The sequence below is a fragment of the Astatotilapia calliptera genome, chromosome 18, assembly GCF_900246225.1.
Source record: "Astatotilapia calliptera chromosome 18, fAstCal1.2, whole genome shotgun sequence".
NCBI classification, from domain to species: Eukaryota; Metazoa; Chordata; class Actinopteri; order Cichliformes; family Cichlidae; genus Astatotilapia; species Astatotilapia calliptera.
This window is the reverse complement of record NC_039319.1, coordinates 30,918,173-30,934,368: the sequence shown is the minus strand read 5'-3', so window position 1 is coordinate 30,934,368 and position 16,196 is coordinate 30,918,173. Positions and strand designations below refer to the sequence as shown.

The following is a 16,196-nucleotide window of genomic DNA, read 5'->3' as shown; positions in this document are numbered from 1 at the left end:
ACACCAAGTTGAAACTTTAAAATCACTTCACTGGGTTTTCCTTGTTATCCCTAATGTAGGAAACATGTTTCTTTCTACTTCAGTTTGTCTTTAATAATAATAATAATAATGGATTGGATTTATATAGCGCTTTTCAAGGCACCCAAAGCGCTTTACAATGCCACTATTCATTCACTCTCACATTCACTCACTGGTGGAGGCAGCTACAGTTGTAGCCACAGCTGCCCTGGGGCAGACTGACAGAGGTGAGGCTGCCATATCGCGCCATCGGCCCCTCTGGCCAACACCAGTAGGCAAGTAGGGTAAAGTGTCTTGCCCAAGGACACAACGACCAGGACAGGGAGCCCGGGGATCGAACCGGCGACCTTCCGGTTACAGATACGCTTCCCAACCCCCTGAGCCACGGTCGCCCCATTATTAGCCACGGTCGCCCCATTATTAGCCACGGTCGCCCCATTATTAGCCACGGTCGCCCCATTATTAGCCACGGTCGCCCCATTAGCACACTTTAGCACACTTTCACATGTACCTTCACTGTAACAGACCTGTATTACTTCAAGTGCAAAGAAAACCTTTTTCTTTCTGAGCGTTTGGTAACATTACTCTTATTCAGAATCATGTATAATGTTGAGTTGGTGACACATTCCTCATCTTTCACTAATCTGCCAAGATCGAAAACGAGTCACGTCCATGCACACAATCTGGGTATAAGAATCACTTGTATTCAGCACAGTTGGACGGTCATGATAAGCTGTATCAGTCCTCAGACAAGTGATGCCGAAGATAAGCAACAGTCACACAGCGACGGCTCAGGACAGCACGGCGAGCCCCGTTTCTCTCCAAAGCCAGAATCAGCTTCTGTAACGATCACCCATTCACTCCGCCCTGTGTGATCTGCTGGTCACTCTTACTTCCTGGCACCAAACTGTTGTGGAAATTCAGTGCATTAAATAAAAGAAGTCACGCTGTTAGAGTTATATTTGAGTTTATTCTTGCAAGAAGGAATTCAGTCACAACAAGGCTCTCCTGCACTGTCCCGGGGAATTCCCAAACAAAGGATCCAGACCCTACTTATACACAATGTGGGAGGAAATCTCCAAACTATTTGTCCTGCTTCCAACACTAACATGCTGATGTGTTAGTTTTTATCTGCTGTGTTTATCTTGATAAAATCATCCCAATGAGAGATGTGGTTTTGTGTATCTGTTAGGATCCTTGTGGCAACTGCTCTCCAGTCTCTGTGCTGCTGTTGTCATAGTCTTTGTGTACGTCCAGTGCTCCATACAGGCCCTCCAGCATAGCCAGTACTCTCCTCTGGATTGAATCCACCTGCTCCACTGGGCAGTATTCATCCAAACTGGACCTGAAAACACACATGAAGATAGTTAGACCCTCTTTCTGTGTCACTACACTGTTAAAGGACATTTAACCATCTGTGGAGCTGATTTACCTGGACAATGTCACCAGTGTGGGTTTGGGAAGGACCTTCAGGAAGAGCTGCACAGCTGAGAGAAGTCTGCCAATCTCTTCATCAGAGCTGATGTGATGAGGAAGCTCGACTGTGTCGCAGGTTAACCCTGCCTGGTGAACCTGAGGGAGGAGTGATGAGGCGAGTTTATTCATATTTATTTATATGTTCCCGTTCACTAAATATAACTTTATTGCTATTATTTATTATTATTATATACAATTATTATTACCATTTCATAGTCAGGGCATGAATTTCTTGCCTTTAGACTGGAAACCAGTTGAGGTAGTGAATCCATGCTGAAAAACACAGAAACAGTAAGACGATGTGGGGGCTGCTCATAGAGGCACACTAGCTCATCCCAGGCAAACAGATTCTTTCACTCACTGGTTAAACAACTGTAATCACAGGGGTGTTTGTTGCTTCAAAGAAATTTAAGGTGGAGCTGGCTCAAAAGCTTTCAAAAGGCTGGTGTACATTCGAATGGGTGACACGGGTGGGGCTGTGATGATCGAAGCTTGTGCCGACAATAATCAGGACAGAGCCGCGCTCCTCTGAAGATTCGTTCTGAATTTGTGGAGAGGACGAGCTTCAGAGCGAATGTCAACACACAGCGCGTGGAAATGTTGGCACAGCTGTAGAACAAACACCCAGACCAGATCTGTTCGGGATAGCGATGCAATCATTTCCACGCCTCTCTGCACCCCCATACCCCGCCCCCTTAGAGGCCGCGTCCATCACAGCTGCAAAACTTCACTTTTCTGTCATCTATCATCTCTTTACTGCTCACTCACAGTTTCTAACTAATTTCTCAGACTTTGTATCTGACTCAGTGTTCAGCTTAAATACAACCATGATTTAATCTGTGTAGACCAGGGGTCTGCAACCTTTAACACCCAAAGAGCCGTTTGGATGCGATTTCCACGCAAAAGAAAACACTTTTATGCTTTGTGTGAACAACTAAGGTGTGCTGCTTATGAAATCCATGAAGTGCTGCAGAGAAAATTACATTTTATTTATGTAATGAACACATTTTGAACTCTTAAAGAAATATAACAAAAGGAAAGCTGAACTAAAATGATCCAGAAAAAAACAATTGTGAGCCGCCCTCATATCTCCTTTGGGCTTTTGGAGCCTTGACCTGACTTTTAAAAAGTAATTGGAAAAAAAAAGCTCGATGCTGCTGAAAGATGAAAAATAGATATTTGCAAAATTCTGCCTAAATATGTATTTTACCAGGTTAATGTGTGTGGCGGGGCGTGGTCTGCAGCGCCGCTGCAGGGGAGGTGGACGCACCTGAGCGGCACCCGCAGTCACGCCTCGCCGCCTTAACGTCTGTGCTCTCTCTGCTGTTGTGTGTCGGGCTGTGAGCTGCAAAGCTACAGCCGGCTGTGTGCGTACAGCAACCGTGTGTGAAAAGTGGTCAATAAAGAGAAGCTGTAAAGCGTGTTCATGCAAACATCGTCAGGTCTGCCGTGATATGTTTACAACGGGACTTCTGCTCCTGAACCTCTGCGCACAGCGTCTGCAGGTCGGGGCTGTACGAAGTCACTTTCATCTTCACGCAGGACTGTAAGCTGTCATCTGTGAGGCATGAGCGTGTTTGTCTTTAACATAGTTCACGGTGGAGCTGCTGACATAATGTGGATCAGACGATCCATAACTGGCCTACCTGGGGTTGAAAGTCTCGATAAATGCAGGCGTTTCCGCGGGTACACCGGCTTCCGCCAGTGTGACGCTTATTTTGAGTGATGAAAAAATAATAAGATAAAATTTTATTTTTATATTTCAATATCACAATAATCTTCCAGTTTAGAACTACAAGTTTAAAAAGAACTAAACACAAATAAAATACACTTCAGCTAAATACTTCTAAATTATTTTCCCAAACCACGGGGAGCCGCAGTATAAGGACTAAAGAGCCGACCCCTGGTGTAGACAGTAAAAATGATGGTATTTAACGGGAAATGGACTGATTCTGTTTCATGGTGATTTCTACTCTCCAAAGTGGCAAAAACCCTAAACTAACACAGGCCTGATTCTATTATGGAAATCACTGCGTGCTAATACTCACTGCCTGTGCACAGAGTTCACTGTGTCACATACAAATACAGGTTATCATGCAAAGAAAAGGCCACATGTGAACTACAAATGCCATCATATGTGGAAAAAAGGTTTTATAAGATGGTCTGCAGCAAACTAGAAAACTGCTCTATGGTCACATTAATTTAAATTTGAAACCGTTTTTGGAGAGCATGGATGAACATGTTCCTCAACAGCAAAGATGCTACATACAAAAAAGGCTGTTTATGAGGGAGCGTGAGGTCCTTCAGTGTCTGCAGCAGAATCATGGCCCATCAGCAGAGGTAAGTGTGGTCTGGTGAGGCGCAGCCATGAAACTCATGAGACAGATTAAATAAGCCATAAGGCTGATCTGTGGTTATGAGGACACTTCTGTTCCTCTGTTTCCACCATGGACACGACCCCAGCAGCTTCTCTAACAGACGGCTCCAGCCCCGTCTCACGGACAGAGAAAACCTTCAACATCCTCTGCTGGCACAGAGACGTCTGTCGGATTATCAGATTAGTATTTTATGAACGTTTCACCCGCTGGAACAAAATCAGGGATAAAGAAAGTACTTCCTATTCTCATGAGCATAAAGCACAGGGACAGCCAGCTGGGACATTATAAAAACACATTCACAACTTTTCAGCTTTACCTTCAAACAGCTCAGTGTTTGACCAACGCACAAAGTTCCCCAGCTTTCGTTCCTCCTTTGTTACGCCTCTAACTTTCAAGTGTCTGTTACAGAAGATTGATTTACCCAGGGTTTGTGGCCCAGCGTGTAACCGTCTCTTCTCCATCATCATCCAGTAGATCAGCAAATGCTGCTTCCAGGTCTTCTAACTGGCGTATACGATGATCTACACACTCACCGAGCTCCTCCTTAAAAGCACACAAACACACATTCAGTGTTTATTTGTTTTGCCTTTAATGAAAGCACAGCGTTAAGATTTCTGCTCAATAACAACACAAGAGACTTTCCTAAAAGCACAACATCTTTAAGGAACGCAGCGTTGCCTGTGCTGGTCAGTGTTCAGGTACGTTCTCTGTTTCTCCTTCTACTCTGCATTTCTACAATTAGCTGAAGTATTCGGATGTCTTTGTACAGATACAGCCGCTCAAAGCTGCAGCCGCCAGCTGCTGGAGTCGCCTTGGGGCACATCTGCTTTGCAGAGTGTCACCAAGAGTCAGCTATAGATGATTTTCTCAGTATAACTGTACGAGCTGTCCTGTAATATAAAGTGCAATGAGTGCTGCTGTGATTTGGTGCCATGTAAACAAACCTGCACTGAATTTGGATAGCGTTCACCGTAAACCTCGTCGCCCATCAAAACTTCCAGTTAAGTTTTGAAAATGTGAAATAAATGGATCAAACTTTACTGTCAGTTTGACCGTTCAGACATTTACAGCTCAGATCACCAAAACTATTGACAGGAAACAGTTTAATAATAATATTCCTCGTAGATGCCAAACCAGATGTGGAAGTTATTTCTGAGCCGGGTAGAATTTCATTTTCATGTAGATGTCGGGGCTTTATGGAGGCATCTCACAGTCGTTCTACGGACACCGACTGCTTTTTAAATCATTTTCGGTCCTGTCCTCGAACCTTAGAGGTAATGTTCTTTCAGCAGCGTTAGCTTGATAGATGTGCACTGCGTTTCATGTGGGCAGGCTGGGTGTTTGGAAATGTGAGCAAACAGCAACCTCATGGTGCCTTCAGGAAAACGGGACATTAGAAGATTAAAAAGAAACTAAAAACGAGTCTCTACGACAGTCGTGGTCAGAAGTTTTGAGAATGACGCAAAAATGAGTTTTGAGACAGTTTGCTGCTTCAGTCTTTATGATGCAATTTGCATATCCTGCAGAATGTGATGAAGAGAGGTCAGAGAAACACAAAGTCTTTCTTTGCCATGAAAATGAACCAACAAAGCCATCTCCACTGCACTGCATAAAAGGACCTGCTGAGACTAACGAGCACCAGGCTGGAGATCCTCATGTCATGCTGACTGCTATCACTAAAATGAGGGTGATGCTCAAAATCATTGTTCTTCCTGTTAACCATGGTTACCTGCAAATAAACATGTGCAGCCATCACTGTGTTGCATAAAACGAGCCCAAGAAAGTCCAGCAGGCGCCAGGACCGTCTCCTAAAGATGGGATGAGAGTGCCACCAGCGCAGAGCTTGCTCAGGAATGGCAGCAGGCAGCTGTGGGTGCATCTGCACGCACAGTGAGGCGAAGACTTTTGGAGGATGCCTGGTGTCAAGGAGGGCAGCAAAGAAGCCACTTCTCTCCAAAAGCCCATCAGGGACAGACCGACAGTCTGCAAAAGGTCCAGCGAGTGGGCTGCTGAGGACTGGGCTAAAGTCCTTTTCTCAGATGACGCAGTTTTCTGATTGTTCGGGGCAGCTGGAAAAAGGATTGTCTGGAGAAGAAGAGGTGAGCGCCACCATCAGTCCTGTCTCATGCCAACAGTAAAGCATCCTGAGAACGTTCATGTGTGGGCTCGCTCACAATTTTGCCAAAAAACACAGCCATGAATAAAGAACGGGACCAAAACATCCTCCCACAGCAACTTCTTCCAAGAACAGTCTGCCGAAGAACACACAGCCTGTTTAAACATGGCGGGGCCGTGAGGCCAACGTGATAACCAAGTGGCTCGGGGAATAAAACACTGAATGTTTGGTCCAGGCCCAGGAAACTCCCCAGACCTTAATCCAACGGAAAACTTTGGGCCAGTCCTCCAGAGGCAGGTAGACAACGAAGACCCACTAACTGTGACGAACTCCAAGCCTCGATTAAAGAACGGATCACCTCAGTCAGGAGTCAGACGCTGATCGACAGGGCAGACTGCAGAGGTGGGGCCAACACTGCAAATACCGACTGTTTGCCCTGCAGCAGCAAACTGTGATAACCAGTACTTGTACTGCATTCTTTTAAAAATGGGATTTTAACAGTAACGCAAAAATTTAATGTGATTCATTTTATTAAAGTGTAAAACACATCGATGGCTGAGGACGTGTTCCAGATATACCAATAGCTGTCATAATCAGAATCCCTGAACAAAGTTATAGAACTATACAACGCAGCAAGCCTGTAAATGAATGCGCCTCCACACTGCTCCCCCTGCTGGATACAGCAGACATTGCTACTGCTTCTCCTAAGTGTCTCTTAGGGACCTTTTAATCATGGTTGCATCGTCCATGTCACAGGTGGGGACATCATTACGGCCGTGCATCAGCTGCAGCAGGTCAGGATTCATCGCGGTGCTGTCGTTGATGATGTTAAGTGTATTTGTACATGAGTGGAGCGTCACACTCCACTCCTCCACAGCAACAGCTAACAAACACACTTTTGGAATCAGCTCTGGTGTCTTCCTCACTCACACGTGTGTTCTGTACTAATTTACATTCCTCTTTAACACTATTATTAATTCCCTTAAATTAAAGTTTAAAGTCTGTGTTTCACTCTCTTCTGTGTCATTCACAAATATCTATGGACTGTATGGATGCTTGGTGGAGAAATGTTGTGACTCAAAGGATTTTTCACCTCATCAGCATCCAGGCGGGGCCCTCTGAAGCTGTAGAGCTCCTGGAGGATGGCGTACTCCTCCTGGACAAACAGACAGCATGTAGCTGAGGTGACTGTGTAATGAAGATGAACAGATGTTTTAAATGGACTGATTCTTATACACACATTCACCCATCAGCACACTCGATGGATGCGTCGGAGAGCAACTTGGGGTTATTGTCTTACCCAAGGATACGCAGACTGGAGGAGCCAGGGATCGAACCACCGACCTTGCGATCAGTAGGTGGGCTCTACCTCCTGAGCTACAGCCGCCCCGCCAGTGTAACACATTACATGACAGAATGGATCCAGTGTGTGTGGACTGTGCTGCAGGAGGCTGCTTAACACATTAACAGGGTTTGTACCACACGTTCATTTTTATTGGTTAATTAATGAACTCTCTTCTGCTGCTTCGTCTGGCTCCAGGTTGCATTCATTAAATCTATATATTTAGAAATGGTTTTCATGCAGCCCCATGAAGAAGTCTTAACTCGGATGGAGCATAAACGGGGTGCAGTCTGTCACAGGGCTACGACACCGACGACCATTCATGATCTACAATCACCAGTTAACCCAACCCCACTAACTGCATGTCTCTGCTCTCGGGGAGGAAGCCGGAGAGAACCCACACAAACACGGACAACAGGAGAAGCTCAGGACCTTCTTGCTGTGGGGCAGCAGTGCGAACCACCAACCACACAAATAAAAACAAGAAAATAAAAATCAGACACTTCTGCCTCATCCTGCCCAGAATCAACATCAGGACCATTTGTTTTTTTCACCAACAGACACAAGATGAGGACGTCTCCAACTAAAACAGCTTCTTTCAGTATTAGTTCAGTGTTAACGTCTGGCCTGTATTCACAAAGCTTTCTCCTGCTACCAGTAGCTGCTTGGCTAGAAGAGAGATCATTCTAAAAATGCCTCAGCAGTGGGATTGTTGCTACTATTGGACTCGGTCTGCTGTGGGGTTTAAAACTACAGCCTCCATAGCTGACCACAAGAGGAGATGGACGGATGTCCACCTGACACCCAGCAGCCTGAAGCTGTACGAGCCACAGAAAGAACGAGGGTGAGGATCCAGGACGAAGCGTCAGGAACACAGCGCCCCCTAGATCAGCTGCTCCATGAAACCCTGAGGCAGTAGGGCTGGGAAACAAAGTCCGGACAGCACTGTGATATTCTGTATGCAGATATCGATACAGGGACATCAGTAACTCTGGGAGTACTCAGTCAGGACAATCACACCACACTGAGACGCTGAGTTAAGTTACAGAGGGTGGTGCTAGCAACATGTGACCCATCACATGGATGGATATATTGCTCCGTCTGCACCGCCTACATGCAGCTCAACTCTAAAACATGTTTCACCTCCACTGAGACGAAGACAGAAAATCAGAACACCTGCATCTATAACTCTTTATTCTGTTAACTATGCAATTGTATTCTTTTATTTAACTGTACTCCTGATTCTGCCTCAGCTTCATCTCACTGAACTTTTTCAGCTTCTATTTATTTTATTGAACGATTCTGCTTTACTCAGGCTGACTTATGTTTGTTACCGTAGGCGTAGTTACCGTAGACACTATGTTTTCCAGCTTTAGGGATAAATACCGTACATTTATCACGCCTTAAAGATTTACACTAAGAACCAAAAGGCCAAAAAAGCACTTCTTCAGAGGCTAACTCTGTCTGTGCTCTGGAAAACAGCAGAAGGCGTGCCAATCGACAGTAATGACAGTGATTCTAAAGCCGGACAAACGTCTAATGCAGTGGAACCCCGACTTACAAAGACCCCATTTAACGAAACATTCAAGTTATGAAGGAATTCAATATTGCTGCCCGTGGTGCAGCAAAACGCCCACGATGCCTTCCGAATCATGTGATAACCCCATGGCTGTCGCACTTGCTGTTCCACGTGAAAGACGTATTGTTGTTGCAGCGCTATTTCGTGTGCTTTACGTTTGCAATTAACCTATCGTTCATTGATAATGGGGCTGAAAAAACTTCAAGTGATTGGAGTGAAAAGAAGAAGCGTGAAGTGCTCTCGATGGAAACAAAGAGAGAAATTATTGATAAATGTGAGCGAGGTCTTCCTCCACCAAGAACTTCGTCTTCAGCCAGCAGCGCCTCACTCAAAGGGCGATGGGAAAAGGTGCCTCGACTTACAAAAATTCGGCCTCACGAAAGACCCTCTGGAACGAATTTATTTCGTAAGTCGGGTTCCACTGTAGTTCAATCCACTCAGATACGCTTCACAGGCGCCCGGCACACTCATCTTACTGGAATCCAAACTGGAGGCCAGAACATACCTTTCCCCCTGTAAAATCTTTTATCATCATTATTGTTGTTTACAATCTTAACCCATGTTTCATATTTGCTATTGTTTAAACTGATGTTGTTGTTTAAGAGACCAATTTAATTCAACAGACTAATAACAATGTTTCACAGTAAAACGAGCTTATGAGCAGAAGCTGAAACAGCGTTTCATCCAGTCCCTGAGGAAGCAGCAGAGTGGACGCGTACCTGTGTGTACAGTTCTTTGAACGGGTTCTTACAGGAGAAGAAATCCAGGTCGACGTCCAGAATGTACGGCTCCGTCTCACTTACAAATGAAGATATTCTCTTCACGATGTAGCTGGTTGATCCTTCATCGTCGACACCGCCTCCTCCTGCGCCATCGCCGTCAGCTCCATCCTCGGCTGTGCTGCCCTCTGCTGGTTGCAGCGAGTCAGTGTTTGCTGACGGAGGCTGTGAGCTGCTGGATTCTCCGGACTTCCTCCGCTCTGCTCGCGCTCTTTTGACTGAACATTCCTCTGTGTCCTTTTCTGTTCTCTGCTCTGAAATTAAATGTCAGATCAAAAAGTAGAAGAAAGGTTCAATTGGACAATAGCAGCGCCCTCTGCTGTTACCTCATGCAAACTCCAAATCTCATCAAGAGCAAAGTAAACATATCCAAACACGAGCTCAGATGGTCTCTTTGATCTTTAGTTTAAGGAATGCAGGGTTTTCCAGTCAGGATGACACAGTTTGATTCGTCTGATCAATTTTCCACCTCATCCCATTATAAATGAGCGGCAGCCCAGAGGAGACATTTCTGAATCAGGCCTGGTTTAATGCAGAGGTGCCTGAAGGCCCAAAGATCAGCCACTTCTGCAGATCCTCACAGTATTTCGACAGTATTATAAGACAGTCTTTGTGATTTTATGTAGACGAACATTATTCCGAACAGTTTCTCCCAGACTGGTGAACCTCTGCTCTCCCCGGTCGTGTCACCCAGCACCTCCAGCTGCATCGTTTTAGTACTACTTCATTTTCCAGCCTTTTGCTGCCTCTGTTGCAACTTTTTTGAGATGTGTCGCCGCCATCACACGCAGTACCTGTCAGCGAGCCGTGACCTGCTCTGACGGGATCGACTCGGATCACGCTCAGGCTGAAATGCTTTGGGTTGTCCAGCTGCTCCTCGCACACATAAAGACCATCGCTGAGGAAGTAGTTGTCTGTACTGGTCACTCTGCAGAGACAGGAGAGGACGAAGACAGGAGATCAAGGAGGGACAGAGATGTCTCTTGCTGTACCGTTCTTCTTCCTGTCCTACCTGATGGTGGTGGTGGATGAGTCTCTGCCCACAGTCATGCTGTGTTCTCCCTCTCTAATCTGCTGCGCCCAGTATGGATGCAGCCACACCACAGAGGACACGTGACCGGCGTACACCATCGGCATTATCCAGTTTTCTATACTCAGTTCACTGAAAAAAGGAAAATATGCAAGATTGGGGTGACATAAATATCAGTTCACCCACATCCACCCACACAGTCCACGGCTGCAGTGGGCTCACGTCTCTCAGCTGCTCCCTGCAGGTGTCGCTGTAGCTCATACTCTATACCAGGGGTGGGCAACTCCAGGCCTGGAGTGCCGGTGTCCTGCAGGTTTTAGATGTGTCCGTGATCCATCACAGCTGATTTAAAGGGCTAAATGACTCCTCAGCATATCTGAAGTTCTCCAGAGGCCTGGTAATGAACTAATCATGTGACTCAGGTGTGTTGACCCAGGGTGCGATCTAAAACCTGCAGGACACCGGCCCTCCAGGCCTGGAGTTGCCCACCCCTGCTCTACACCCAACGTCCTCCTCCATCACACAGCATCATAGCGTGTTATGAAGCTTCCCTGTCACTCTTGTTGCTACCCTGCTGTCACAGATCATCCTCGACACCTCGCAGCGGCTCCACGGAGGCTGTCCTCATACACGTCCCACACCACCCTCACTCCTGACCACCTCATACAGTACAACGGCTCCTCTCTTGGCACCATATGATACGTTTACTGTTTATCCAAAGAAGACCTTCTCTACACGTCATCACGACTGCGCTCCATACTGCTGCAGACTGATCGTCTCTCCTGTTCCTAACCTGCTTCCAAACGTCTGTAGCTTCTATTTCCAACAATGAATTTGAGCAACACATCTGTAATGTGAGCATTTGTAAGCTGAACTTTTCACTGCAAAACTGTCTGTGGAAGCGAGTCTTACAAGTTTATATCCAGGCAAAAAGTCGATTTCATTTTGTTTTAACGGAACAATAAAGAAGATTATTCATTACGAATGATTGACTAATTTATTATTTAAATCATTTTACATGCATATCAGGCTCATTCATTCACCACCACCACGTGTGACGTGTTGTTTGAAGAGCTCCCACCAACACTCCTGCTGCAAAAACACAGAGAACAAGCGGTGCAGTGGTTCGCACTACTGCCTCACTGCAACAAGGTGCTGGCTGTGACTCGTGCTGTGGTGGTTCTGTCCCACAGTCAAAGACACTGGTGGTTGTCCCAGTGACAGACTGGTGACCAGAGGAAGCGTCTTGTTTTCTGTTCAAACATCTGAATTTAACCCCCCGTGCCTGCACATATACCCACAGTCACACTTACATGTGCAGGCATTTACTGGTATATTCCATCCTTTTCCAGGAGCTGTGGGCAGTAATGACATACCTCACAATGCTAAGTGTGACTATTGTCATGAGGCACCAGCAGAGGAGATGAGGAGGCAAACACTCCTCCACACCACCTAACAGGGACCTTTCATTGGCTGTCAGAGCTCAGCATACGGATCAAACTGCTACAATATTAACCAAGACTTTGTGCTTTATACATGTAAACATGGCTCAACTCACACAGATGTACTTCCTACTGAAAGGCTGCATGTATTTATTAGGGCTGCCACGATTAGTCGACTAGTCACGATTATGTCGACTATTAAAATCGTCGACGACTGATTTAATAGTCGACGCATCGTTTGAAGCTTTGTAAGATCACAAAGGACGCAGGAATGAGTACCGGTAGTAGGATTTAAGAGTGTAATAACGGACTGAAACAGAAGATGGCAGCACTGCATGTACAAGGATGCCAGCTGCCGTTAAACCCCGAAGAAGAAGAAGCTGTGTCCCAGAATTCATAGCGCAGCTGTCAACAATGGCGGCAGCTAGTTAGTTTTAACTTTACTCTTATTATTCTTTCTGGGGCACAAAATAAATGTTTAACATATTTTCAGGCGAGAATGTAGCTGTGTAAACCTCAAATATCTGCTCAGTTTATCAGGACACCACATATTTTCAAAAGCGCTCCGACGTTTTCGGAGACGTCTGTTACCCACTAGCTCGTTAGCTAGGCGGGGGCAAGGCTAACTAGAGCCGTGAGAACACCGGACTCCCGGCAAATCGTTTTCAAACCCACCGCTGTCTTTCGCTAGTCAGGTTAAACATGATATATGAGTCACTTAGATAACTTAAAAATGTTAGTTTGGCTTTTTTTTAGTATTTTATTTGTTCCTGAGTAAATCTGTTTGGCTGAGATTAAAGTTATAGTTTTTGCACAGCTAAAACTGTCAAGCAGACAGCTGATTATCAGAAGTGTGAGACGCTGGAGAATATACTCCGGTGTCCTGTTATATTTTAGAAAGCAAGGAGTTTATTAAACTTCACCGAAACAATCTGCAAATTTCATTAAAAATTAATAAACTACCATCTTGTCTTTATTTTTAGTTAGCACAAACACTTCAAGCTGTAAGCTAATGATAGTTATATAAGACCAGATGCTGCTGGTGCAATAAGCTGTACGCTGTACGTCCAATGGATGATGATCTGATTAGTCGACTAATCGCAAAAATAATCGGTGACTAGTCGACTATCAAAATAATCGTTTGTGGCAGCCCTAGTATTTATATATCTGCATCAGTCTAATCCTGGACCCTCACCCTGAACACTTCCACAATGCTGACCTGAAAGAACGAGCAGATTGTCGCGCCTTCTGTGGTCGGGTTGGTTTGTTTCCATGTTTGGAGCATTTTCAGTCCCCATCTGAGGGACTCTGGACTCCTTGTGGGAGCAAACTGTAGGTAGATCGTAGCTGTCACTTAGTCACACTCACAGCCAACATTAGTCAAGTGCTGAGAACACGACTGCGCCTCTTTTAGAAGTCGCCTTCCTTCACATCTTGTTGTAAACATGTGCAGAGACTAATATCACGTCATCACCTGAAGCACGTCTAGTTAATGTTTACGTCTCATACTTTCTTCCAGCTCTCACCTACGAGGAGCTTTGACCAACACAAGCCACAGTTTGACCCATAACGTACCCGAACAGCTTCTCCTTGTCAAACACTGTGTCAGCAGACATGTTGACAGGGATGAGGAGGTCAGGGTGGGAGTCCAAATGAATCATCTTTATGTTCTTCATTGGCAGATGCCTCGAAGCTATGGCCCGGTAGATGTGACACACCACCTGGTTGAGAAACAGTGAGATTAGCAATGTGAAGCTAATGTGAACGATAATTTTAATATTATCATTAAAAGCACAAAATCTTCTTTGGAAAGGATTTCAACATGACTGACATCATTCGTGAACATTTCTACGTTACAGGATCAGATTACACTGCTGAACATGAGAAACAAAAGCAAAGCATGGAACCATTTACACGTTTAACTTTGCAACCCCTCAAAATGATGTGCCTCGGGTCAGTCCTGCTGTGGCCGAACTTCTCCTGCTTCAAGCACAATGAGATGAAAATGTAGCCAAATAAGTAACGCAGGATTATTACAGAGGTTCATATAATGAGCCTGGTCTGTTCTAGCCCTCGCTGACTGATGCCAGCCAATGGACAAACCTGACTCACTACACGACTGCTTCACATGCTTGGCGCAGTGCGAGTGTGTTTTTCAACAAGGAGTACAAAACATAAACCTGGGCAGTAGATTAGACCACACTGGCTGAACAGTGTGAGGAGGTGTCAAGCTGTTGTTGCTATGGCTATGTTAAAAACCAAGGATATACCGTCCATGTTCACCATGAGTCTGTTAAGGAGAGGAGAACCCAGCGTAAAAACAGACTATGTCTGTGTGAAGGACCAGAACACAACAAACAACCAACAACTACAAGAAACAGTCCTTATTCTTTGTTTTGGTTTAGACATTCATATCTCACATTATGTCACTGAGTGGATTCCTTCATACTGGTAGTGATGAAAAGCAAAGTGGAGACATGCTGTTACGACTCCTGATCGAGCTCCAGTGAGAAACCTGCGTCTGCAGATGGTGTGATGGGTTTGCAGTAACCTGTTATGTTGAACAATCCTATTTCCTGCAGATGACAAAGTGCTTCACCCGGAATCTGAGTGAGCGAGCTCGGACGTTTGCTACAAGAGCAGATGAGACTGCTCAACTCCAAAAGACATATTTAAGGTTTTGCCAAAGGAGTAACCGGCTCACTAAATGGACAAATCACTATTTCGTTCATAGAATGGGATTCAGTGTTTTAGCAGTTAAGACAAAGTAAACTAGATCAACTTGTGTAAAGTTATAAAATACACAATAATGCATCTGTAACAATAATAAAAATTCTCTATAACAACTTCAGTTTTTACTCCAGTGACGTCATGAGTGTCACGTGGACGGACCTGACAGTGATTAAAAGTCTGATAAGAAACACAAATCTATCACTGAGTTCATCAGCTCACCATTTGTCTGACTGTAATATGATATGAATAATCAACATTAATCTGCTTCTGAACACTGGGAGGATTTATCTCGTTCATATACAAACGGAGGTCCACTGTTGTTATAAGAACGTCTCGTTCGTTAGCTTTAGCAGAACTATGTGGTTGTGTTTCGCTGCTGTGTTCACACGGAGAAGGCTTACGTCGTGGTGGTCCTCCACAACACAAACAGGCAGCTGCTTGTAGGTCCTCTTCAGCGGCACAGAGCTCATTCTGGCCGCGGGGAGCTAACGTCTGAACCCTCGGTATGTAGGTTCATTGGAGGTCGCTAGCACTGCGTTAGTTTCCAGCACATAGTCTGAAAACGGTGGTTTGAAATGTATGAAATTCCCACCGAGTAACAAGTTATGACTCAGAACCAGCGGAACTCGTACCAGCACTGTTTATATGTCCGTGTAGAAACAAGTCAATAGAGCAACGATTCCAATCGGCATATAGAAATTCAGCGACGAACGGAGGAGAAAAGATTAAAAGTTTGTTTTTATTGAAAAGGAACTCCCAGAAACACAAACGCAAGAGGATCAGTTCACAAAATGCCTGCCTTACAGTTTACTGAGCACATCATCCACGTTGTTGTACCGTGGGCTCAAATACAGCTCACTAGTCTCAAAGCTTGTCATAAAACAGAAGAGTCAGCCACTGTAATCAGTTTATATTATTTTGCTGTTTTTTTATATTGCTTAGGCATAAAAATGGTAATCAAAGTACACGACTTTCAAAGAAATAATGTGACTTTTCCTTACAAACGTAGCAAAGTCTGGACACACACATCCACACTGTGAGACACAGAAGTGGGATGAGTGAAAGTCATGTTCAAAGCTACCTCAAGTTGTCCTACAGGCAGTGTTGGGTAAGTTACTTTAAAATAGTAACTTAGTTACATTACTAGTTACTTCTCTCAAAAGTAACTCAGTTACTTCAAGTTACTCGTTACTTTCAAAGTAACTAGTTACTAGGGAAAGTAACTTTGGTTTTACTCAGAATTCTCTTGTTAATGTGTTGCTTCCATAACTTTGCCAGTCTTCTAGCTTGCTTACTTGCCACA

At 44.9% G+C, this 16,196-nt stretch overlaps 2 protein-coding genes across 2 annotated transcripts in view; both read right to left on the bottom strand.

Moving 5' to 3' along the window:
- Positions 1 to 16,196, bottom strand: part of LOC113010984 (protein FAM151A) — a 509,869-nt gene that overhangs the window by 199,540 nt on the left and 294,133 nt on the right. The window lies entirely within an intron of this gene.
- c18h5orf22 (chromosome 18 C5orf22 homolog) lies at positions 969 to 15,541 on the bottom strand. The gene is made up of 10 exons (XM_026150377.1): positions 15,295 to 15,541; positions 13,736 to 13,881; positions 10,701 to 10,850; positions 10,483 to 10,616; positions 9,629 to 9,942; positions 7,082 to 7,144; positions 4,294 to 4,415; positions 1,701 to 1,767; positions 1,451 to 1,590; positions 969 to 1,363 (listed from the first exon to the last, which is right to left on the bottom strand). Exons 1-10 carry the CDS (start codon positions 15,361 to 15,363, stop codon positions 1,207 to 1,209), a joined length of 1,362 nt encoding a protein of 453 aa, XP_026006162.1. The 5' UTR covers positions 15,364 to 15,541; the 3' UTR covers positions 969 to 1,206.